Raw genomic sequence first — 26,100 nt, 5'->3', positions numbered from 1 at the left:
TTTGTCATCCATCAGACCTTTGAAATAACTTTGGTTGTTTCACCAAACTGTGTGGAGATTTTACACAACTCATTAAAGATGCAAGAAAAATTCCACTGAGTTATTTTGCTGAATACTGTGGAAGCAATGCAGGTATATTCACATATCTTCATAACTCTGTACATTAATGGGAAGATTCTACCTCTTTTCTGAATCATTTATGTCATGGCCTTTGGCAGAGTAAACTGGTGTTATCAGTTCACTTGGAAGCGTATGGTTCTGCATCACGGCAAGACTCAAACTAAAATGACTGCCAGCAGATTTTATAAGCAGGAGAGACTCAGCACAGCAGAGGACAATTTCTAAGAAACGATTCATGCTTATGCTTATTTTCCAGTAACTAGTGACAATTTTGGTCTTCTCTGCAACGCCTTACAAGCTTTTCTTCTCATCAAGCTGCAGTTATGCTATATATAATTAATTTAGATGCTGACTGGTTGAAGACATTGTTCAAGGTAAAATTAAATAATAGCGCTGAATCACTTCCCTCCCAACAAGCAGTATTATCACCCTGGAAAAACAGGACTATATTCTTTGGATTTACTCAGAAACACTAAAATCAGTACTTCTGCTAAATGATAAGGGAATGGTTTCTAGTTGCCCATTACATCAATCACCAATTATATCAAATGTTTTATTGGCAAATGCTACCCTTTTTCTAAAAACAAGGTACAGAACTGAAATTCTACAAACACGGAATACACGAAGAAAACAGTAGGAACAAAAGAGGAGCTTTAATTAAAAACAGACTTTTCCAATCTACCTGCATCCAAATAAAATTAATTCCCCTTATCTCCTGTCTCATTCCCTGCTTCTATTTCCCTCCTCCACTATTTTGTGTGTGTAAATTCAAGACTACAAATGGTATTATTAGGGGTACATAGGCCAAATTCTGATTTCACACCATTTTAATGCCACTGACAGTCTTGGTTTACATAGGAACTCAAAATAAGGGTTGTCAGCTGGCAGAGCCCTATTGACTCAACCAGCATGTCAATGATTTAAATCAGCTAAGGACTTGGCCTAGTATTGCTTAGAAGCTGCACTTTCTGCCTTAGCCCAGCCAATAAGCTGTTCCGTGAACACGCATCACAATAAACTGGACTGGAAAAACCCAGAGCCTCTCCCCAAGGTTGCTTTTAAAATCTTACACACTTTAATAAAATTATGTAAGCATTTTGCTATGGTGGCAATACCTGCCATGATAAAAGCAGCAAGGTGTATATCCCAGCAGCTCTCAGGAGAGTCACGATTTAATTACCCCAATTTTCTTTCAGCCACTTCCCTTTCTGGACTTGATTCACACAGCTGTGCCTTGTCCTTAATACACTCTGTAGAAACTATCATTCCATAGAAAGCCCAAAGCACAGAACCCACTACACTGCAGTACAATGCAAGTGATTGAGGCCTGAGTAGAAAAACATAGTTTTATTGCTTTCCTGAAACCTGAGTCACACCTCAGAATATCAGCTGAGCTCCCTGCCTTCGGAATCTGACGCAAGCTGAATTGTGAGATACTATGGATATAAAGGAATCCAGCACAGAAAATCCCGGTACCAATAGTACAGTTACACCTCACTGCTTCTTGACAAACTTTGCCAAGCGATTCTGAAATCAGCCATTAGGTGCTGCTGCAGTTTTATTAATATGCTAGCCTGCCATCAGCAGGGACAGTAAAAATGGTTAACGGCACCTGATAAAACTCAGTCCTTGCACTAACTTTATTCCTGTTGCTTGAAACGTGCCCTAAGGTGACCTCCACTATGAGAGTTCTCAACACGTTTATCCCACAGTTAACAACAGAAGCATGACCAGCTTCTGCCTGTATAAACTAGACCTGCTGAGATGATTCAGCAGGTCAGGCTCAGGAATTTGGTGGAAGCAGGTACAGCTTGTTCTCCAGATGGGTACTTGATCAGATGAGCTGAGAGACAGCAAGAGGCATAGTGGTGCTTTCAAAGTATTGTTTATTGTAGTTTTTGCTGCAGGAAAAATCTCAAGGCAGGAATTAAAATGTTACCTTAGGACAAGGGTTTTTCAGGAGTGCTCTTTCTGGCATTCTTTGCTGCGGTTCTGCTGCAGCCAGAAACAATAATCTCACTTTAGCAAACCTGGCTAGTAATGAAATATCATTCTGACTTCCTTTTGTCCTCTGGCCACAGCACACCTGCCAGCCTGCTGCCTTTCTCCATGAGTATCAAAATATCAATGGAATGAGTCATTTTCTTATACAGATGTACAAGTTTTAAACTGCTGATCTCAAAATAGACATAGAAAAGCAGCTTATCTTAGCCACGTTCTCCAAACGCTGGCCATGGTTCTGTTCTTTCCAACACTCACACTTCTAATCACCTCTGCTGACCACAACTGAGTTTTTTATTTGGTAACGTTAATGGTTCAAATGTCGTTACTGTAGACTGAAACAAGCAATGCCTAAAATTTTCAATATGTAACTTTTTTTTAAACTGTTTGTTTTCTCCTTGTATTTCCAGTGTGCACCAGAAGATTAGTTGCCTGGCTCCAGGGAATGCCCTCCTACATAAACCAGTAAAAATACCGTTACTAAACATGTAAGTTCTCCTAGATTCCTACTACAACTTCAGTCAAACTCTAAACTGACATAAAATCCTGGACTCTCTTGTTAAATCCTGTTAGCTGGATTTCCTGAAATTCTCAAAGATTTTCAAATCCAACAGGAATGGAGGGATACGTGTGTGCGTGTGCCTGTCTGCAACCAGAGGCCATGTACCTGAATAATAGCACATGTGAACAAACACACTATTTATACTACATTCACAGAAAAACTGCATCCTAAGCAGCAGGAAAAGAACACGTTAGCAGCTAATACTGCCACCCTTCAGTGCTCTCAGCACTTTGCACAGAAAGGATGCCTCTCTGCTTTCCTTCTCATGTGCAGAAGGCTTCCAGAAGCATTGCTCCCCCCAACCTGAAGCTGGCTTTTCCAGGAATGCATTCTGTGCGTACGCAGGGTATATGCTGGGCTGGCTGGACCTCGATCTCACAGATTTCCAGGCATCCTTGATTAGAGCTGGGCAGGAACTTTTCTGAAAAGTGGTTCTTGGGTATTTTTGTCAGAACTTGTTGATTTGTGAAAACAGAAAACTTTCTGTAGCAGTGTGTGTATCAATTTTGACTGGAAGAGTTTCTTGGGCCCAGAGATTTCTGGACAGAAAGGATACTGTCACCAAAACAGTTAGTCATCCAGTAATCATGAAACAACAGCAACTGTGTTTCAAGTCTCGATTGTCTGCACTGCCCCTGACAAATGCTATTTACCGTCCTATAAGAGGCTGGTTTCTCTCATTCAATTGAGTTTTGGATTTTGTTTGGCATTTGTTTAGGTTTTTTTCCTGGTAAAGATGAGGATTAGAGTTTTATCCCAGTCTCTCGGCCACTGCGGCAGACCTAGCTGTCCAGCTACCTGTGGTCTGGATCAGAGAGGCCTCCTCCAAAACACCATTACAAATGATCATACTTTAGCGCAGTAAGTCCATGTGCACAACTCTTTCCAGTTCAGGAGGCTCCCTCGGATGGTGCCTGCAGGCTGTGAGGCACCGTACCCCTTCCAGGGGGTTATGTAAAAGCTCCAACACCTTCTGACCAAAAGTGAGAACTGGGCAACCTGGTTCTATGCACATTTTTCAGCTCTACGTTCCACTGAATCTCCTGGTTTCTCTAGTGAAGATCAGCTGTTTGATTACATCAAAGCATGAATGCTGATTTACATAATCATAAGTGAGAAGGAAATTCAGTGTGCTATTTCAGAAAGTGAACTGCCATTTCTTGCGTATTTTGCCTGTGAGCAGTACTTACATAACAAATAGCAGCTAGCTCCTGACGCAGGATACTCGCCTCCAGGCTTGATGTTGTTTTCATTGGATTTACTCCATTGTCATAAACTGTAAACTTAGTTCCCATAAGATTTGATCTATCAAAAAAATGGAAAATCCAATCACCATTTATCAGTAATGCTGCTCAAGACATCTATCCTTTACTGCATTGTAGCCCCAAAGGAAAGAGATAATATTGAGCACAAATAGTTGTTAATTCTAATCCCAACTAAATGGCAACACCTGGATTAAAGGCCATCACAAAAATGTAAAGGTACAGTACAGCAGAGTATACTAAAGGTTCCTTATCATTACACTGGAGACTCTTCATGACATCTTGCAAACTAGTAAACTCAAGAAAGCAATAAGGAAATACTCAGGTGGGGTTACTTTGTTTGTTTGCTTGGGTTTTAAAATATGCTTACTGTCTACAAAACTATCTGCTTTCTTACCTGACTACTAACTCTATTAGAATAGAGAGAGTGATTTTTCATAAAATTATAAATAAGATCAGTCTTTCCTATTTAAATGGAAATTACACCAAGGAGTGCAAAATACAACTTAGAACATACTAAAACCACATTATCCTCATTCTGTGTCTGCACTGCAGTAAATAGCACATGAAGTTCCAAGATCCACACAGGCAAATGGCAATTAGCAGCACAGTCCCTTTCCTCAGGCACAGACGATCTAAACATACATTGAGATGCTCCACGTAGGTATCAACAACAGACTGATGTATGATGGGGTGACAGACAAGAAAAGAAATATGTGGTTCTGAAAGAATTCCACTAGTTGTAAATAACTCCAATTAGGATCTTAAGAAATGGGCAAAACCAAAGAGATTTTCAGATTGTGCAACAGACAGAACTTCATTCCAAGGTATTTGTATCAATAGGGGCTAGACACAATCTACCTGCATACTTCTGAAAATCCCATTAAGATAAGTTGTGCTCGTACACCCTTGAGAATCTGGCCTCTGAGCATTTAAGAGCTTCGATCCTGCTGACTTTTAATAAAATGTGATCTTGTAAGTACTTGAGACATTTTGAAAACATGCCTTGAATACTGGTGAACTTTAAGACCATTATCACATGATGTAGTTAAGCCTCTAATTGAGAAGTCATAGTGGCTTACAGGCTTCTTAATTTCAAATGAACTTTATATTATATAAAGAAAATTCTTAGATGTATCAGTGTTTACCTCAGTTTTCCAATAAAACTCTCTCCACCCCGAGACAGGTCAGTTGGGTCTATGGAGATGAGGTAATTAGAGGTTTTACTCTTCTTTCGTTTCCTTCCAGCTAGCAGAAACACCTAAGCAGTGCAAAAAACCGATATTCTAGAATGCCAAAGGGGTTAGCACACACCACTTCCTGCTTTGATATAAGGAAACCATAGGCAATTTTTCTGTCTTCCAGCATCATTAGTGAAGTAACAGAAGGTCTCCTGGGACCAGGCAAAACTAGATAAAAATCTGGAAAGGGAAAGTGACTTCTCAACCACTCAGTCCATAATTTATGGTTTAAATAATTAAATTCGATCTATTTTGTTAAATGTTTCATTCTAAGTTGCTTTGGCTCTTCCAGCTGAATTGAAAATGTATGCTTTTAAGGCCACAGAATGCAGAGAGCCCCAGCTGACTGTCACACAAAGGTGCCATGCATGGATTATTTCAAGGGCAAAGATTAGACATATGAAGAAGGGCAGTAGAACAAAGTGATACTATTGTTTTGCTTTTGGAAGACTGTAGGGCAGATCACAGTGAAAGTGAAAATACATTTAAAATATATTTTCTTTGTAAGACTTCTTCAGACTTGTAATAACTTTTTTATATTCAGATGCAACTGGTATGCCATTCAAGTTATTTTATGACCTTTTTACCATGCTCCCTTTCCAAGTGGAGGTAATAAGTAGGGTACATCCCTCGGTCCATTCCCTTCTTGTCTCTTGTGATTCTGCATTTGACAGTGACACCCTGTGGAGCAGGTCTTACGGCAAATTCCTCCAGGTCATCAACATCTATGAGAGGCTCATTTGTAGAAGGACTGGGGGCTGAGGCCGCTTCCTAAAACAGTAAGCAAAACTCAGGTTTCCTCAACTTTGATTTACGAGGCTATAAGTACAAAGGAATGACATTTGATAGAAGCTGCACTTTAAAAAAAATAAACACAATGGACATAGTCTTCCCCGTTCTGATTCCTCAGCAGCCTTGAAGGCAGCTTATCAAGCTAAGGATCTCTCCCCATCCAGTCGGTCAAGCTCTTGGCTACCAAAGGCCCAGGCAGCAGTTCTCTGCACCACTGATGCTCAGTGTACAGACACATCTGGCAAAGCAGAACAGGGTGGACGCACAGGCTGAGTGCTGTAATGTTACAGAGAAAACCCTGGCTCACACCTTCCCATCTCACCACACTGTACCCAAGGACAGTGATGGCCTTTGATGCTGTCATAATTGCTAATACAATTGGAGGTGATTCTTTAAGCGATCTGAACCCCTCTCTCATTTTTAAATCCCCCCGTGACGGATGCAAGGAAGAAATGGGATAGGGAGAGACAGATTAAGCTAGATAGAGATACAATAGAGATGAGAAGTCAGTCCAGTATATAAGAGTGGAGCACCCTCAGCTGTTTTAGCAAGAGCTTGTGGTTTAGAATATTTGAACAAGCCAAAGTCTTATTTTATGTTCAGATGGTAGCAGTGAGAACAGGGTGGGAAAACGCTCAGAAAAAGCCAATAGAAACAAAAGATTCTTCTGAGCACCTGCAAAAGGTAGAAATGTAAATATTTACTGTTTACCCTTCTCTTCATTCAAGTTCAGACAATATTTGCTATTCTTTTCTCCAAGTCATTATTTTCATTGCTTGCTCCTGTGAACCCTGACAGCTATCACGGTAAATCACTGTGGAGATACTCTGGTGCACATTAAAAACAAAAAAAGAAAGCCAGGCCTATCTTGACTGCACTTTCAAATCACACAGTAAATAGCAGCCTGCATGCTCCTTCTTCGGCACTGACCCCTTACCTTATTGGATTTCTTGCTCGTGGCAGAACCAGGCCGGGTGTTACTGTTTAACTGTGAAGAACTGGAGCTGTCTTCATCTTCCTCATCTTCTTCCTCATCAAAATTCATGCTGCTTGAAATGCCTGAGGAGAAAGCAGCACACTTACATGAAATACTAATACATTAAAGCTGTCCATACTTGCTGGAAAACATCACTTATTATACTGTGGCACCCTTAGGCTCACAGGTGAGAGGTGTGCGTGAGGGGGGTTCACTGTGCGAGGCAGTGTACACATACACGGCTGAGACAGCACCTGCCCTGAGAAGCCGAAACATTTCAGCAAATGAGAAAAGAAATGGCATGGTTTCCATTCCACAGAGAGGATCGAGTTATCCAGTGATACAGGAGCAACATCCAGTTAGGAATTAAATTCAGATCTTCTTCATCCAATCAAGTACTTCAAACACAACGCAAAAATCTTAAACCTGAAATTGGAGCTGAGTGGACAACCTATCACAGCCACTTGGAAACCTTAACAACTAAAATACGAGCCCTTCTACAGCACACTTTTAACTGTTCCTATGTGATCTGATGAAGAGCAGATCTTAGACTGAGAAGAAACATTCACATCAAGGAAATGTTCTCATGCATATTTATTTCACGTAAAAAACAGTATCAGCCCAGGCCAAAGGAACTGCCTTACAGCACTTAAAAATTTGACTTTACAAGAATTCAAAACCTCAGACATTTCAAAGGGAAACACAACTTTGAACATCAAATAGGACTTAGCAGCAGGAAGCGTCAATGGTGGGACATTTGCCAGGCCTAGTTTTTCAAAGAGTATCATGCAGATGAAGGCACCCTGTATTCAGGTTCAAACTCTAAGTTCCTCATATTAGAGGCTATCTATGCAATATGTTTTCCTAAAAAAAAAAAAAAAAAAAAAGGAAAAGAAAAGGAAACACTTGGTCCAGAATTTCCACTATAGGTAAGTCCAATGCAGAAGGATAAATGAAATGCAAAGACTTCCAGAGCCAAGCAGCATGGGCATAATTAACTTTTTCCTTCTGTACTTACCAGGAACATGATCCAGGGCGACAAGACTGGATTGGGAGGTGGAAGAGGACCAGGATGTATTTGCATGGGGATCTGGGAAAGGAAAAAATCCATGGGCTTGATTCTGCAAACCCTTAAGTGAGTGAACAAGCCTAATTTGCCAACAGGACTCTGCACAGGGCTAAAGGCTTACTGGACGGGGCCATAATGCTGCTGCCTGAATTCTCAATTACGGACATTTTATCTTTCTGCACAATCAAATTCACCTTCTACCTGCTTATACCAGCTGTCACCTTCTTTTTTAGTACTTTGAATAAAGTTAAAAAGCCCTGGATCACAGAGCTGAAGCTTCAGAAAACATCATCCATGCTAAACGGTTGTGCCACAAACCCTTCTGTACACGATGTGCCCTGCATGGTAGGTTTTTGGCCTACTCCTGAATTCTAACACACAAAAAATTAAAACTGATCGACACAAGTGATATACAGAGACTCTACACAAATACCCATTCAGTAACATTGAAAAAAGTATTCAGACTCATATTCAGATTGCCTAAATTCTACCTAAATCCCTATGCCCAGTGTGTCCTCATCATCTTTCTCAGACTCTCTAAAGCGTTCATCCAGGACTTACAGGGATACGCATAGAGATCTTTCATGTAGCTTAGTCTTTTGGAATATGAGCTTGATCTGTAACAAGCAGAAACTGAACCAAACTAAGGTACAGAAATATAAACATTAGAGATAGTATCAGTAATGGTTTTCTTCAGTTCAAATTTTGGAACGGAATGAGAAAAAAAAGGCACCAAAAAAGGCATTTATATACTTTTTACATTATTGCTGCTTCCAATAACTTCAATGCTTTTGACACCAGATGCACACTGGATAATGAAACACCAGCAGAGTAGTAAGAGCAAGTGTATAAAAGTTAAACAGAAGCATATGCAATGCCTGTATTCAATTCAGCTGCGCCATAAATGGCCTCGTTATCCACCACTTCTGGACATATACCACACAGTATGACAGCAAAAAGTTTCAATAGGATCTGGTTATGCAAGGGAGGCCTGAGTTCACAGGTCAATAGGTATTTTCAAAGCCTGTAGAACTCGCTCATTATTAATCACACACTCATTAATCACAAGCATTATTTCTTAATAATGACAACCACATTCTAGTCAACTATGCATGGGTAATAGAGACAGTCCATCTCCTCAGCCGGCAGCTGTGCAATAAAGCCATACTTCATACGCACAGACGTAATCAGCTTATTTCTACATCCATGCTCACTATTTCACCACCAAAATATTGGTGGTGAAAATTCCCTGCCAGCCTTAGGAAAGTCTGTACTCATGATCTGTGGGGAAGAATGCTTCAGAGAGCTCCTGTTTTGTTTCTGAACCCAGAAATCAAGTCTATCCCTTCCCTAAATCTCAAAACAGTTGTAACTTCAGGTGGCAAAGAAGAACTAAGACCAAATTGCTCATTCCAAGTCTTTAGAGATATACAGGAAACTGATAAATGTGAAGACTAAACGTTAGTTATTCATGTTAAAACTTATGGAAGTCTGGCTCTGTCCTAGTGACTCATTTGCCAGAGAGGAACTCTACATATTAAGAATTCTGAAATCAAAAGGACAAATATTTCCTGCAGGAAGAAAATGATTCTAGTATGGCAATTTCCAACAGATGGAGAAATCAAATAAAACATTTGGCATTTTCTTGCGAGTGGCATATTCTTTTCACACTCAGGTAGCCTATATAACCCCTTGTCTCAAAACAGAACTTGACTCGCTGGGGAAGTAGAGACACATGCCGAGAGAGGCTTCTCTCCACAAAGTTAGTGTCAGAGAGCAGAATGAGCACAAATCAGGGCTTCGCAAATCTGGTGGGACTCAGCCTTTCCCATTAGGCCAGTTAGCATTTATCTCTGTGTTTTTCTCCTTTTGCTCTTATTCCATGCGAGCGAAGGACTGATGGGAGGCAGCAATTCTAAATGCTTTCCAGACCAACAGGGACGTGGCAGTGAGGACACGCCACAAGCAGTGAAGTGGCAGTGGGAATCCACATGAAAAGGCCTCCATAAAGTTACCCATGAATACCGGGATACTCAAAACTTTCTAACAAGCCTCCTCTGCTGGTATAAAGTGGCAAACCATAGATGCATAGTAAAATTATTTTATGGAGACACTGCTAGTTGCAGTCTTGTCTTAGTACCTTTCTTTGTGTCTCAGAGCATAGCTCTGCTGTTAATAAAAATAAGTAAACCTCAGCATTCCCATTTAAAAAAGTAGCCCCCACACACCTTGAAGCATACTAGTGGTCCACTCTTAGTAGTGTCTGTTCTGATCAGGAGTATACTCAGACACGGTAAAAAAAGGTTGTATCATATATTTAAGAATATGAAGCAACAAAGCAAAGCAAAACCAAAACCAAATCAAAACAAAAAACCCCCACCCACTGCTTCTATTAAAAAATAAACAAAAAACTGGGGAGAATAAAAATATATATTAACCTGGAAAAACCATCAAAAATAGAAATGTCGCCCAGAGTAAAAATCTGAGTGCTTTGACCTAATTTGAGAAGTCTGTTGATAGTTTTTAAGTCAATCAGCTTTAGTAAGTAGTGTGCTTGATCATTAAATATTCTGAGCCATGGTCTAAGGCAAGACAATCACCACACAGATCAGAACTTGTTAATCATGCCAACATCCCCCGGACTCAAATGCCCAGGAAATACCACACTTGGAGAAAATCTGCCCATTTCAGTTGAAGTTGCTCACATCTGCAGAGTAACGTCCCAGAAAAAATGAAATAGTGAGAACTGCTCTGCAGACAAGAGGCAGGCATTTAGGTATGAATAGGCTATTCTAGATGAGTCAAGTTTGCACTTACATTTTGCTCTTTATACACAAAGAGTTTATTCTTAAAGCATCAGAGCACTCTTGGCTTGAGCCATCTTTGCTTCAAAAGCTGTACACTGAAGAAGAACAACTCCAAAGCAAATGCCTTCAGAAAAAGCTTTGTGAGGATTTTAGGATTTTTTTTTTTCCTTCCTACGGTTAATGTCTAATGAGAGATAGGAACAGTGCAGGAAGGAAGAGACGGATGCATGAATGTGTACATACACAATCTATCTCCCAAATCATGCATGCCTTTAGAAAAAAAAAAAAAAATATACCAGCACATTTGAGCACTATGCATGGGAAATGCTGCAGAATACAGAGTGTTGTAATTTTCACCTCTGCAAGCATGAATACATATTATGAAAACACAAACAATATTTAACTGACAACACAACTGAAATTAATATTCTGGTTTGAGTGTTGCTATTCCACGGTCTTTTTTTAACCCTCAAGTAAGTGATTTCCAGAGTTGCACAATACAAAAATGTGAACAGATGTATACGAGCATGAGATCTGCCTGGTACCTTAATAGCGGCACTGCACTTCAGATGGGAAAGCCACATCCCAGAGAGCCTGGAGACCTCTTGTTCTTTGGGACAAGAGAGAATTCCCCCCCCCCCCCCCCCCCGAGATAATAGAATAGAGCCTAACAGGCTTGAGGAGAAGAAACACAGAGTAACAATCTCTGCTTGGGCTAGGGCTGAGAGCGAGAATAGGAAAAGGAATCAATGTACATAAAGCAACCAATGAGAACATGAAGGCAGCTTTGGCTACTTACCTTTTTTTTGCATTGCTGTTCTAAGATCTTGTTTGTTTTGCTGTTGTTGGCCACTAGCCATTTTCTCTCCATCATCTTCATCATGGCTAGACTGTCCAACGGTGAGAATTTGCACTTGACTTCCTATCTTCTGAACATCATCTTGAAAAGCAGCTGGGCCATCAATCCCTGTCAGACAACGGCAAAAGCCTTAGTTGTCTTTGTGTCAAGAGAATTGCTCACTCACAAAAAGCATCTTTTCTAAGAATCAGAAATTCACATCCAATAATCTTTCTAGACTTCAACAAGACTAAACTAGCCTCCAAGGCAAACATCTTACTTCCCACATACTGCACTAGAGAATCTCCAAGAGGTGATCAGGATTTCACTCTTGCCCTCCTTAACCCCAAAGCACAACCATCCATGCACCAGAAACACTGAAAACTAAACAGAAAAGAAATTCACTGGAGACGACCAACAAAGAAAACAGATGCAGCTTTCATAAGGACACACAACTGGTCCAGAAACAGATAAGCCTGAGCCCCAGATTATGCCATAACCCCTAACAAACAACACTGCTATTATGAAACCATGCTTCAAAGTTTCAGAAACTTGGAAAATTCACAAGCAGATCTAGCAGCGTATACAACAGGATGAGCAGCACATTAACAAGCCTAAATATGCCTACTGAGTTAGTAAATTGCTATACAGTTAAAATATCAGAGTGAAACTATAAACAAGATAATACATATTCCCTGGAACCTCCATCCTCTGAGATGCTCAAATCCTGACCGGGCATGGTCCTGGGCAACTTGCTCTGAGCCAGGGTGTGGGACTAGACAGTCCCCAGAGGCACCTTCCAGCCTCAGCCATGCTGTGATTCTGTGGCTTCTGATGACAGCCAGAAAGAAACTATTTACTCCTTACAGCTGTAAATCGCCTCTGAAGACAGAAAAATGAAAATACAGGGTGGGGTGTGTTCTTATCACAAGCTAACTTCATTTTTTTTCTTCAGGGCAGCAAGTTAAAACATCAGATTGCAAACGTACTTCAGCTCTTAGTTAAGACTTAGTGCTGGTATATATTACTAAATTAGCTATATAAAAATGCACTTTTGCACCAATAAAAATAGTAAAATTATCATATAGAGATATAGTAAATAACATAAGCCTGTATACTGTTGCTGTTTTTAAATTTTTGTTAATAAGCAAGCAACATTGTGGAGAATTAGCAAGCATTACAACGAGCTAGTTCAATAAAAGGATATGGTGCTTCGCACACCAAACAGAGCTGACTAAATCCTGTAAGAAGGAGCTGTAGGGATTGGGATTTCTTGAGACTGTGATCTGTAGCAGAAGTCTCCAAGAATACCATTTCAACCTGCTTTGCCAGCAGCTGTCAACTTGCATTAAAAGACAACTGGATTATACATTTAGCATGCTTAACTGTACTTTGCCATACTTGCTGTCACCGCTGCTGCAATATGAAGCATAAATGGAAAAGAGAGTGGCCCACACCCTCAGGAACAGCACTGGCTGTGCAACTACCTAACAAGATGCAGTCCGACACTGCAGAAGTATTAAATTCAGTCAAGACCACAAGAAATTATTGACTCATCTGCATCACACAGACCCTAATCTGGCAATTCCTGCACCAACCCTGTAAACTCTGATTTACTTACAGTAAAACTAACAACAACAGCTAACAACAAATAAACAATCTGCCCATCCAGCCTTGAAGGATTAAATAAAGTCCACGGAAATGTTTCCCTCATCTTGGTAGAATGACAATTTCAGACAGAAGCTCTGTGTGATGCAGAATGAACAGTATAATTTCCTATGTTGCAGGTATAATATGGCAGTGAACAGAATAGCATTTTTCTTAAAAGTTATCTCAGGATAAGCACTACAGCAAAGGCACTCTAGAACAGACAGGTAGCTGCTCAGATCCACTGTGGTATTTTTAACAGCTTTAACCATATTAGCCATTATTAAAGCAGCTGCCTAAAGTTCTTACCTTAATACTCTGAATTTCAAAAGTATTAAGCATCCATGAGTTCAACAAGATGCTCATACCTCATGCATATCTACCTAGCCCCTCATTAAGCTTTGGTCGATACAAACCTAATTTTGAGAACCCATTTCAAAAGGAACAAAACACCTTAATTCTTCTTCTTCAAAGCAGACACTGACCTGCAGCAAATTAAATGCCTTTGACAGCATTAGCCATTGCACTGAGGCTGCTTTTTTCTGATGCCTGCAGAACATCTGCGCTCACATCCCATGCCGTCAGGAACATCACGTATTATTAGGCGTTAGGACAAAGGCTACACTAGCAGGTCACACTTTTAGAGAAGAAAAATCAATTTCAGTGTTCTGAAGAGTGCATCACTGGTAGAGTGTGTTATTAAGCATTATGAATGGTTCCACTGGTGACCCCATTTAAGGGAATGAAAGACATAGCCAGACAGAGGAGGCGGGGTGGGGGGGGGTGGGGGGGGGGGGTGGGAAGACCCTCTGCTGCATTAGAATACTTTAAATGGTTCGTGGAAAATGCAGCATTAACTATTTAATATTTGTGTGTGTGCACGCATCTTGGTAGCTATATATGAATGTGTAAAACAGTATTAAATGCAAGCATACATACACATTTCTTTTTTCTATATCATGAGGTATAAGTGTATCTTTGTAAGTCATAGTTCAAAAGGCAGCTTTACCATCACCTACCTAATGTCTGAAAACACTTCCAAGCTTGTGTAATCGTGGTACTCAAGGTGGATCTCTCCCTACGCTCTCACTTTCTTTGCCTCGCTGACTCCTTTTCACCCACTTACTGGGAGGATGGTTCACTGTGCAATAAAACAAACCATTCATGTCTACTGTTATAAGTTTAAGGACAGGGTCAAAAGAGGCAAAGAAGCTGAGCGTGCTGTGCCAAAAAGAAAGTCTTTATTACTACATGCAGCGTTTTCTACAGCTTTTCCTAAAAATCAGGTAGAAAAAAACCTGACAGAGATGTCCTTGAAAACCTGCTAAGAAGAAAAGGGAAATTTTGAGAGGCAACTGTGAAGGAGGGCAGGGAGGAACCCCCAGAATACGAGTCCCTTCAGTAAAGGCCTTCTGGAAGACTTTGACATGGTCATGCCTCAGATGAAACCCAGAGGTACCAGAAATGAAAACAAAGAAATAATGAAAAAAATGCAACAGAAAATTGGCATTCACTGGCATTTCTATCCTATAAACTACTATCTATCAATGCCTGTATTTGTTAGCAGCTAAAATCTTCTAGGCAATATTTATAAATAGACAGTACCATGCTCTTAAAAGCTGGTAATCTAAACTACCATGTAGAATGTTTTATAATCTGAATTCATCTAAATTCTAAGAAATTCAAAATACATAAAGTAGACATGCACTTAACTTTGATCTCAGGTATGGGATTTTTAGATAGGATTTTTTTTTCTTTTGCTTTAAACACACAAAATGTTAACTATCTACACAAAAAATATCACAAGACCCAGGTCTGGAATGGGGGGAGAGAGAAAAAGGTATGGAAAAAATAGAGAAGACAACTGCTACTGAAAGCCTTGGGAAAGGAATAGTGTGGCAAAATTTTGCTTAATGTTCATGATGTCTGAGAAACAAATCTAAGCTTCTGTGCATTTTATGATACCACATTATGCCTGTTTGAAACTTCGGCTTCTAAAGGATGGACTAACAACCCAAAATCCATTCAGTGTCACTGGATTTAGTAATGACAAAACATTTCAAGGATATGAAGTTCAGACCTTGTTTTATTGTTCCAATCCAGCAGTTAAAGGAAAACTCTTTATGGGAGGGTCACCAGGCATACATTTCTCTATCCTACACGCCCAGCAGCTTTCTGCTGAAAAGTTTCCAACCATTTGGATATGTCCTGTAGATAGACACTAAAATGAATATAGATGAACCATCTTAGCTCTACTAGACATAGTTATCAAATTTCTTTCTCACAAACTAAGCAAGTACAGACTACATGGGATGGAGCCTACAGATCCTGATTGGCCTTACAGATCTAGAGGTTGTTGTGGGGTGGTTTCTTCCCCCCACAATAGCACTAGTAAAGCATTACAAGTGCAGTTTTGGGTATCCATTTGAGCCTCGTGCATTTTTATTTCAGCTTCACAATCTTCAAAATGATTTTGCAGAAAAGAAATACATTTCCTAACCCTATCTGCAAGTGGGAAACTAAGGGTATAGTCATGCTGAACACAAGGCTTAGATCAGTCTGTTGAATACTCCTGTCTAAACCAAGAGGTCCGAGTGGAACTTCCTCTCAAAACTGGATAGAAATTAAGCATTTCTAGACACCCCATCAGAGAAATTCTCAAAGTCATCACAGTCTAATGACACTGTAATATTACAGCAGAATAAGAAAACTGAAGAGGATAGGCCAGAACCGCAATTTTGATTATTTCATTGCTCAAGAGATAATCAAGAAAGTGTATTTAAAATTTTTAGGGGGTGGTGGGGTGGGGGGAGAAGGCCAAATGGGAGGAAAAGACTACATACTACCAAGCTCTGTATGACCAGGGAAAGTTCAGAGAGGCAGCTCTGTGGCCACCACAGATGAGCATGAGACCAAACATGAGGAAAGAATTTGCTATCTGACAATAGTGCATGGTGCACAATGGTAGTCTTGAAAAAATTAGTTACAGATTAAATATGTGACAAACTACCCAGCAGCAAATTACAGGCATAAGCATAGTGAGTCAGCTCTCCAAAACATTATTTAAATACTTGACTATATACTACGTGAATCCCCAGTAATTGGATCTTGCAGGAGAAGATTCTAATTGTATTTATACACATCATGTTCCTCTCTGCGTGTATTTGTACATGCAAACATTTTGCTGTGAAAAGATTTTCAGCAAATGTTATTTCCTCTCGGTTCTTTTACATGAACTTGTAAGTACAGGAAAGAATGATTAACTGATTACTTACAGAGAGTCTTTACTGCACCTAGGACACCATGAAAAGAGAGATTTCAAAATTATTTGAAAATAACTGTTATAATAAATTAAGAATTTCTTCATAGAACATTTGCAAACTAAGAAAGAAACTAAAAAGAAAACTATCATACATCAGAGAACTAATTGAGCTCAGTGATTGAATAGCAAATGAGATTACATATCAGGAAAGGAACACAGCGCAGAAAGCAAGTATTTCTGTCCCTACTTATACAAATAAGGAATTGCTGGATACAAAAATTCTTGTTCTCATTTTATAAAGCATTTAAGACACAAATTCAACATATGAAGTCAGGCATATTGCTCACAGACCAAGTTTTAAGATTGTGCTTAGGTCCTTTGCAGATCAGATCTGAAGAGTTGACCGAGGTCAGGCAAGAGGTCTGTGGAAGAGAAAATCTCAAGCCACATTTTCTGACCTAAGTTACATACAACAAAGGTTCTACAACAAGTATGTCTTTCCTCTACAAAGATGCTGATAGCAAATGCAGGCACACTAAAAAAATTTCTCTTTTTTTTTTTTTAACCATGCTTCCAAAGGCAAGATACAAGGTTAAATAAGCCCCTGGTCTGACACAGAAATCATATCCACATGGATAACACTCCAGGCTGCAGGCAGCAGGAACACTGCAATTGCTCTTTAAGAACACCGCAGAGCAGCTCCTTCCTCCAACTTAGGGATGGCAGCAGAACCCTTCAAAAGCCAGCTGGCCTGCTCCGAGGTCAAGGACAGGGAGTCTGTCCTCAGAGAAATCTGTTCTTATTAGACTGACACCAGAACAAATAGTATTTCTGTCCTTTAAAGAACTTCGCTTAAAGCAAACCCTGCTTCTGCTTTTATCACCTCAAGTGTTCTACATTGTAAATTAAAAAGACAAAACAACACTTGTATTTTTTTTTAAATCTGCATTTATCAAGAAATGTGACCACTGAGTATAATAACATTTACTTCCAGAACAGTGGTACAAGAAAGTAGTATTGCACAAATCAATAAGTGAAAAAGGTTCTCTCAGAATGATTGCTTAGGAAGCTCTAATAAAATGGCTAGAATGAAATATCATGAAATTACATCTTCTAGAAATTTAGAACTCCAGTGCTTTAAAAGAAATAATAAAAAAAAAAAAAAAAATCTCTCTCTCTCTCTCTCTCTCTGTTGGGTGAAACTCTCCTCAAAAGGAATTTACTGAAAAAGCAGAAAGTGTAAAGGGAGGAAAAACATTTTTTGGGTCTATTTTCAAGGACTGAATAACCTTAACTATATTGTAGCTGTCAATGTTTTGTAAGTCATTTCCCAGTATACGCCTGTTCTCATAGGGACTGTGCACCCACTGGTATGGGTTCAAGCAACTGCAAAATCACAAAGGGATTTGTTTATAAGGAAAGGGGGCAAATAGAATTTTTTTTTAGAAAATGACCTCTGGAGGTGATTTAGTCCAAAATTCCACCAAAAGAAGGACTATTGCTAACACCAGATCAGGTCACTAAAAGCAAGTGCTTGAGCACCAAGCTCTGCATTCACTTTGATGAAACCTAGAAAACTGTGGCAGGAACTATACTTTCATAAACCTCTATCCTGAGGAGGCCAAAATGACTTCTTCACAGTCAAGTTCATGTGTTGCCAAAGCACAGCCTGAAAGGGTTGTCAGATGTAGAAATAACAGGAGTTTTCTTGGTGGAAACTCACTTATTGTTACTCCAACCCTTTCTCTTTAATGCACAGGGAACCTGAGATAGATCTACTCCACATGAACTTCCCTTCCCCCATCAGAAAGGAAGTGTTATTGTGAGAAATGATGCTTCTTATCCAACAAATGATTCTGCTTTCTTAGTCAGCCAGCGTTAATGTAGTTGCTTGTTATGTTACACATAAAAATGGGACATGATGCACAAATCAAAACAGACAGACAGGCGTGAAAGAGAGAAAAGAAACACGGAAGAAGCAAACCAAATCAAAATATGAAATAGCCACTCTGGCAGAAAAAGAGCTGTGTGTCAGAGCAGCTCATTTGCTTTTTGACTCTCAAAGACAGCAGGGAATACCCAACATACTAACTACATTTAATGTATAACATAAGAGAAAAGTTGCTGGGAAGGTATTGTTTATTTGAACATTTTCTATGCATCCAGATTCCTGATTTCAGTGACAAAAAATCTTCACTTATATTGCCCATGGCAGGGAGTGAACCAGTGCAGTTCACAGCAGGGTTTTCCTATAATGTACTTACATGCTAGAAGTGCAAGAGTGCAAGGAAAAAAAAAAAACCAAAACAAAAAACCACACCAAAACCAAACAAACCACAACAACTTTTCACAAAATGATTCCTGAATTTTCCTATCAGATTTTACTTTGAATTAACTCCTGGCCTTGCATGGTTTTCCACGTTTTTTTTTTAAAGGTTCCGGGTTTTTTGAAAGGTTCCATTTTATCTTCCTAATTTGTTTTTGCCCCATTCATGGCACATAGCCAAAAAAGCACTTTATCTGGTGTATTTATTAATTTCTTCACAAACCTATATTGGAGGAAAAAAACGAACCAAACAAAAAAACCCACACCACTATGTACCTGTAATACTTTCAGGAATCTCAATTTTTAAAGAATCATCAGGGTATTTGATATCTAAAGATGCTCTGGTTTCGTATTTGTAATACTCTGCAGGGTGCATACTTTTCATAGGTTCCTGCTGCAACTATTTTCACTTGTTTGCATTATACTTCTGTTGAACCATCTAGCAATACTGTACACCAGGTTCACTAATATCCTTAATCACCCCTCACTAGCGTCACAAATCAAACCAGAATTTGATCCACTATCTCCACTGGAAAGACAACCATTTTACATATTTGTTTGTTACATTTGGGGTTTTTTTCCAATACTGAATGTTATGTCAAACAATAAACTGGGAGACCAAAGCTTTCAGAAATACCAGTTTAATTAGCTAAGCTACTACAAAATGTCATCAATTCACTGCATTTGTAGGCTCTGTCCCACAAAAATGATGTTTCTTTTTAAAAATAGGCACAGTGTATACTGGATACTGCCATTAAGAATGAAATACCTGTAATAATCATACATGTAGAAAAAAATTGCTAAATACCGTACTACCCACCACAGAATTACAAAATGCACTGACCACTAACTTGACAGGCACCATTAGCTCTACATGAGGAATTAGCCACATTCCTTTTCTTGCCTTATGTCCGTGTAACCTCATTAAACCTAATATTTCCCTTGCATTTGTCTTTAGCACATTGTTCTGATCATAGTTTCATCATTCTTTGAGCCACTTAAAAAAGCATTACACATCTAAGACCAGAGTACAATCATTACACTACAGCTTCAAGAGCTATTCATGTATAATTCAACGATTTTTGCTCTGAATTAGCTTATTATTCATAGGATGTGGTCTAAAGGTTCTTTTTTCTTAAAGCACAAAGAGCTTGGCTGTGCTTAGAAAGGTAATGCTCACTATAGCTAAATACTAACAGAAAACTTTAAAATGCTATTTTAGAGTGTAAAGTGCATTCACCCCTCAGCGTTCAGCCTGCTCATTTACAGGACATGCAAAGGTTACAGTTGGAGTGGAGACAAAACCTGAAGCAATTGCAAAGCTAAAAGCAGAACCTAAAACTTCCAAGATTTGGTCTAATTACCAATGAACTTCCTCCAACAAAGTCTCTTGTGCCACAAAATGGTATAAACCCATTTAACCTTCACCCATTTTCATTAGTTAGATCTGAAGTTCTAAGCAAATCCATTCGATTTTATTACAAAATCTTTTTTTAAGACTCACACTTACTCTTAAAAGTAAATGAAAAAATTGATGCAAGTTCCGCTACAGGGTTCTGCTACCACTTGCATTTTCTTCATTCCTAAGTAAAACAAATTAGCTATGTCTGTAGTGGATTGATCAGTAAAATCCCTCTGGAATTTTAAAGTCGCATTCGGTTTTTCTTTTTCATCCAATAACAAAATATTTTGCAGCTTCAATAAAGATGCAAGACTGGGAATCCAGTTACAATCCCCTGCAAACACTCCAAGTTTACAGTATCAAAGGTAAACTAGATACCATTCCAAGGGTGAAATTATACATGAATGAACAGTTAAACACCAGTGTGTGGAAAAAGTAGATGAGCTGGATGAGAAGGTGCTACGCGTACGCTCTGAATATACTTAACCTGACAGGGATACTTTTTACTTGAGATTTGTAACTAATCATCAACATACACTTCAGCAGAGGAGGTACTCAAAACTTTCGTTAGTATAATCGATGAATAACACCTCCACTCCATGGAAACATACATAAGATGCCACTGATGGGCAAATGCTGAAGGCCAGGGAAGACCACGCATAGCACAGCAGGATGAGCAATAAGAATTGCAGCAGAAGCAGAGGTTTCGATAGCTAACAATGTTAGTTTCCAACACACAGAGCAGTATCAGCATGCAAAAGTTCTCAGTCTACATAAAGTGACATTACTTTTACTGACACAACTTGCTTCTATTAAAATCTGCCAACATTTGCCTGTTTGGGGAATTCTTCAGAAAATAAATAAAAATATTATTGGCATATGAGACAAATACTAGGTGTTACCTGCAGTGAGGTAATAAAAACCAGTGTAACTCCTTCACAGTAAGCACATGCTGCTCATGGACTAACTTGCCTACATGTAGCAGGTAAGTTTGAAGAGAGCTATCCGGCAAATGCAGCCCCAGCGTGGACGTGACCAGCGTCTGCAGAACAGCCCTGGAAATCACACACTCAAATGAGTAGTTTCTTGCTATGAGCCTCACTAGGCCTGCGGCTAGGAATATTCATGGAATATTTTAGCCAAGAGCTCATCAGAAAACTGCCTAGAAAACAGGTGAGTGTCTACACACGTCGGTGTTATACAATGCAAATTTGTCAAATCAAACCTGCTGTAACTGACCAGCACAGTATCTTAAGTTCTGGACATAGTACAGACATAGACACCCCATAAAGGCAAAACAGGTATTATATGAGGTGAAACAGAGCCTCAAGGTTATGTAGTAACCATGATTTAAGTATTACCCTGAAACCCTGAACAGTTACAGCCTAAGACAGGTTTTCTTTTAAACTAGTAAAAGAATTTTTACTCATCAGCAAGATGTACTTCAAAACAAAATTTGGCATCTGTAGTACTACGCTGCAGTGGCATTACTTTTTACATTAAATTGAGAATCATTAGCTTTCTGTTCACTTATTTTGCCAACAAATTTCACATCGTTAATTTTAACCTTTGACTTTTACTTATTATTTTAAGCCTAGGTATTGACACACACCATCTTTTTTTTCAAATATATGAATAAAGTCTTTACCTCAGGGCCAGACTCTAAAGCCTGTCTAACCTAGGACCTCCTTTGCAGGCAGGACTACAGACATAAAGACACTGTAGATTCAGGTCTCAAGAATTAAGCTGCAATATGTAAAGGATGTGTAAAGGGTTTTGATAAGGTAGGCTCAAGTCCTGCAAAATGTCTATAGGTAAGCCCCAATACTCTGACCTCGATAATTACCCTTATTAGTCATTGCTATCTTTAAATAGACTGGTCAAGGATATATACTATTTTCTTACTTAAGCAATAACAGAGAGACTGTTGGACATACACAGGACAGGAATACAGTACAGTCCAGGCAGGACAGTGTTACAGTGGCCTTATCCACAAACTGCAAATTATTGGAAAGGTATTTATTAATTTCATTAGTCATTTGCCATCAAATAAAAAGAAACTGTATGTGGTACAAAAAGCTCTCTTTTTGTGAGTGTGCATATAAAAATAAAATTTTAATACCTCTAAAGTAGCTCATGTCACTTCTTCCATCTAGTCTACATAGTTCAAATAGTAAGTCTAATAATGGCAGTGTCATTTCTACCAACCCTTTTGTCATTGTCAACAGTGTATTTTTTTGTCTATCTAATCTTACCCAAAGTCATTGCAGAAAATTTTTCATACAAACACCTCCCATATGTCAACCAGGTGGGACAGAGTAACACTAAGTAACAACTTGAAGAAGCCCTTTGAGGATGCTGTCTCGGTTTTGTTGAATCGATTTTCAAAATGCCCACTTAACCTCTAATTTGTATAGTTTAAACCTCAGTAAGAGTCTGGACAGAAATGACTGCAATTTAAGGCTGTTTCTCCAAATTACATTACATGCAGATAGTCTAAAAAACCACATTGGTGTAAGATGGTTCTCATTTTTTTAACACTGCAGGAAAACACCAGCATCCATCAGTACTTTTTTTCCTTCTCTGCAATTTAAACAAACACTCTCCTTTGGAAAAGACTCAGTTTACAAATTTTAGCCCTCCTTCACTCCCAGGTTGTACATGCCAAGACCAAGTCACTCACATTTTCCAATCTCATAAAAATGTCAAGAAATTACTTTTAGGCAATTTTCAGAATTCAAATAAATAATAATAATAATAAAAGTATTTTGCAGTCAATTCAACATCTGACATTCAGCCGCATGCAGCTAACCTTTGTGTTTCCCTTTTTTCTCCTTTCTGGTGCTGCCAGTCTGACAGCTCGCAGCTGCTGCCTTGGTTTTTTTAGTTGGTTTCGGAGCTTGGGCATCCACTACCACCTTTACATCTTCCTGTTCGGCCTCCTGCACTGCTTGAGAGATTCAGGGTACCCCACCAAAAAGAAAAACAGAGAGATAGGAGAGAGAAACAGGGGGAGGGGGGGAGGGGGGGGGGAGAGAGAGACAAGAGAGAATGAATTGAGAACTCTGTGAAAGCATAAAAGAGTAAGCAGACATAGCAGAGTTTGTTTGGTATTTCAGACAATGCATGCAGAGAGGAGAGTCAAATAAACCAGAATTTGCAAAGCTACAGTAAAAACCTGAAAGTGTTAGGTTAGCTGGGATGTATTTCCTAACATTTTTCCTCCTTCCAATAATGTATCAGCTCCTAACTTTCAGGCCAAAAGTGACATCAGAATATTAATGTGTTGCTGAGCTATTGTAGGAAGCACTTTTCCTCGTAGTAAAGCTCTGCCAGACTGATCATCAACAGTGGCAGCACGAAGGCAGAAAAATTTTCTTTAGACTTTGTAGTGCCTACGTTTAAAGCTACATCCTAACCCCGTAAACAAGGAATCATCAGAAGGTTTTTTTTCAAAACGCATCTTGCACAATTGTATATATCACAGTAAGATGAGTAGAACGGCCATGCATTTTGTGGTGAAACTATAGAAAAGCTGAAATTAAAAACTCCTCCTACTTTGTAACATACACAAATTAATTAATTCCTTAGAAGTCTCAACATAATATGCATGGCATAAACTGTGAATGTCAGCATAATTCACGCAACACTAGTTGTTTTCAAAGTAAAAAAAGGCTTTACCATTTTCTAAAAGCATGACACACTTTGAGGTTAATATTTGAATCTGTGAAAGCAACACACACAATAACTCTTTCTTCTGGCCAGTCCAAGCCTTGAAGTGAAATAATAGAGTTTACAAAGGCATAAAAGCAATCACCTCTGTGAAATACATAAAGGAATCACCAAACTTCACACCGCGAACAAAACAACCTATAGGTGGGCACTAAAAGATTTTGGTGCCAGCTGCTGGTCACTGTCAATTGCTAAGCCCCATTGACTTTAGGTGGTGACTGTGGTTTATCTCAGAGGAGTATCACCCTGGCACTTGGGGCCTCCCACCATCCCTTTCTTTTTCCCAAAACTAAAGTGCTTTCTTTAAAAGGATAAAAGAAGTCCACTAAGAAACCTTACTGGAAAGAACTGATTGCCCATAAAACTACTTTAAAAATATCACAACAAACTTCATAAACCACCAAAAGACCAAATGATGCTCAATGATGTGTGGATTGCCAGTAATCTCTCTTTGAAAGGGGACATTCTCCCTAGGCTTCTGGTCTGTGAGGCAACTTCCCTTCATGCGCATGAATAGCAATAGAAACGGCAACAAGACTCTCAGAGGAGTAAGATGAAACGGATTTAGTCATGTCTGTGTAGACTGTAGCTTACAAACCCACAGCTACCCTCCCCAGCACAGCAATCTGTTATGGATAGCACCACATTCACAACACAATGAGCATCTGAGGCACTTAATACACACACCCTCCTTTTCTCATTACACAGAGAAAGAGTCCAAGTTTTATAGAGAATATACATTAACTTGACTAAAAGCCCAAAGAAACAGCTTATCACTGCCCAACTCCTCATTCCTGTCTTTATCATACACTAATTACAAGACTGCAGTCCCTTTGCTGAGTGTAAAGGAGCACTGGAAATGAGTAAGACATAACCAAAGGAGTAAGCACACAGGATGCCAGGGAAAATGGCACATAAGAACAGTACACTGGGTCCTATTTCCATGGGCACGGCAGCCTCGGACTAAGCAGGCAACCAAAGAGTCCCCACTCCACAGTCTTTAAATAGGTGTGATTTGCCAACCCAGCAATCTACCCCGTATTTGTAGCTCAGTCTCTCTTTAAAAACTAGGGTGTGTTCTTTCAGTTGTTTTAAAGATGATCATCCACATTATAATTAAATTCAGTACTTTACAAATTACCTATATTAAATGGCCAGACAGTTCTCTAGATCATTTTAAATATGGCCATGCTCATTCACTCAAATGAAGCATCATTTACTTGGTCCAAAGCAATGATTAATCAGCAAAGGATGAAACAATCCGATATTGTTAATTGAAAAATTAAAGACTTATCTTCACTATCTTGTCAGCTATCCTTTGATCTAACAAGTAAAAGCCTGAAGCTTTTTGAATTACTTTTGTCTCATAACTTTCAGCAAGAGATATCTGACTGTAAGTACAGTGATGGAGCTTCAAAGGACAGAGAAGGAAATATTTACATTGCTTTACTCTATAAGGCAGAGGACAAGATTTCAGTCCAGCAGCCATTTTGAGCATATACCATCACTCCTGTCTATGGTAAACAGGACTGTCAGGCATAAGTGACGGAGGCTGCAAAATAAGATTTAAACCATCAATGTGGAGATACTGCAGCTGGCTTCATGAAAGGAACCGGCACAGAATTTCCTGTTTCTACAGGATGCTTTTCTGAGCTCTACCATTACATTTAAAGCACCACCTCTAAAATAAATCCAAATTGAATCCCGAAATAGCATCTCCACCACAAAACCATCTTATTCTTAGCTACTAACTATTCGGCAAACAGCAGAACTAGGTAAGGCTCATCCACTCACTAATATTTTCTCTTGTGACTGCAGGTATCAAAGAAATTACGTAGTTTTGCTACTGACCGTACAAATTCAGTTCAGGACAGCACTGCGTTCCAGGGGACTTGGCTACGTACTTGCATTTAAGCACAGGGTAAACACTGGTCTCCCCTGCCCGTCAGCACTAATCCCCCCCCACGCCTCCCGCGTAAGCGCTGCCCACTGCAGCGTGGTAGGGAGTGCAGTTTACGCAGCGCAGCAGCTCCCCTGAACAGGGCCAGTCACCACTCCAGTCC

General features: G+C 39.4%; 1 protein-coding gene across 11 annotated transcripts in view; it reads right to left on the bottom strand.

The window, feature by feature from the left end:
• Positions 1-26,100, bottom strand: part of TUB (TUB bipartite transcription factor) — a 172,512-nt gene that overhangs the window by 15,451 nt on the left and 130,961 nt on the right. For 3 of the 11 annotated variants that reach the window (XM_041129078.1, XM_041129075.1, XM_041129077.1), the window contains exons 4-10: positions 23,118-23,255; positions 11,630-11,797; positions 7,973-8,044; positions 6,916-7,037; positions 5,766-5,957; positions 5,094-5,206; positions 3,874-3,988 (exon numbers count right to left, since the gene is read on the bottom strand). In XM_041129078.1, the coding sequence (XP_040985012.1) occupies positions 3,874-3,988; positions 5,094-5,206; positions 5,766-5,957; positions 6,916-7,037; positions 7,973-8,044; positions 11,630-11,797; positions 23,118-23,255 (920 nt within the window). The remainder of the gene's footprint in view (positions 1-3,873; positions 3,989-5,093; positions 5,207-5,765; positions 5,958-6,915; positions 7,038-7,972; positions 8,045-11,629; positions 11,798-23,117; positions 23,256-26,100) is intronic. The other 8 variants (XM_041129076.1, XM_030038307.2, XM_041129080.1 and 5 more) reach the window with 5 other exon arrangements.

This window comes from Aquila chrysaetos, chromosome 16, assembly GCF_900496995.4.
Source record: "Aquila chrysaetos chrysaetos chromosome 16, bAquChr1.4, whole genome shotgun sequence".
NCBI classification, from domain to species: domain Eukaryota; kingdom Metazoa; phylum Chordata; class Aves; order Accipitriformes; family Accipitridae; genus Aquila; species Aquila chrysaetos.
The sequence above is the reverse complement of the archived record's forward strand: the minus strand, read 5'-3'. Positions and strand labels throughout refer to the sequence as shown.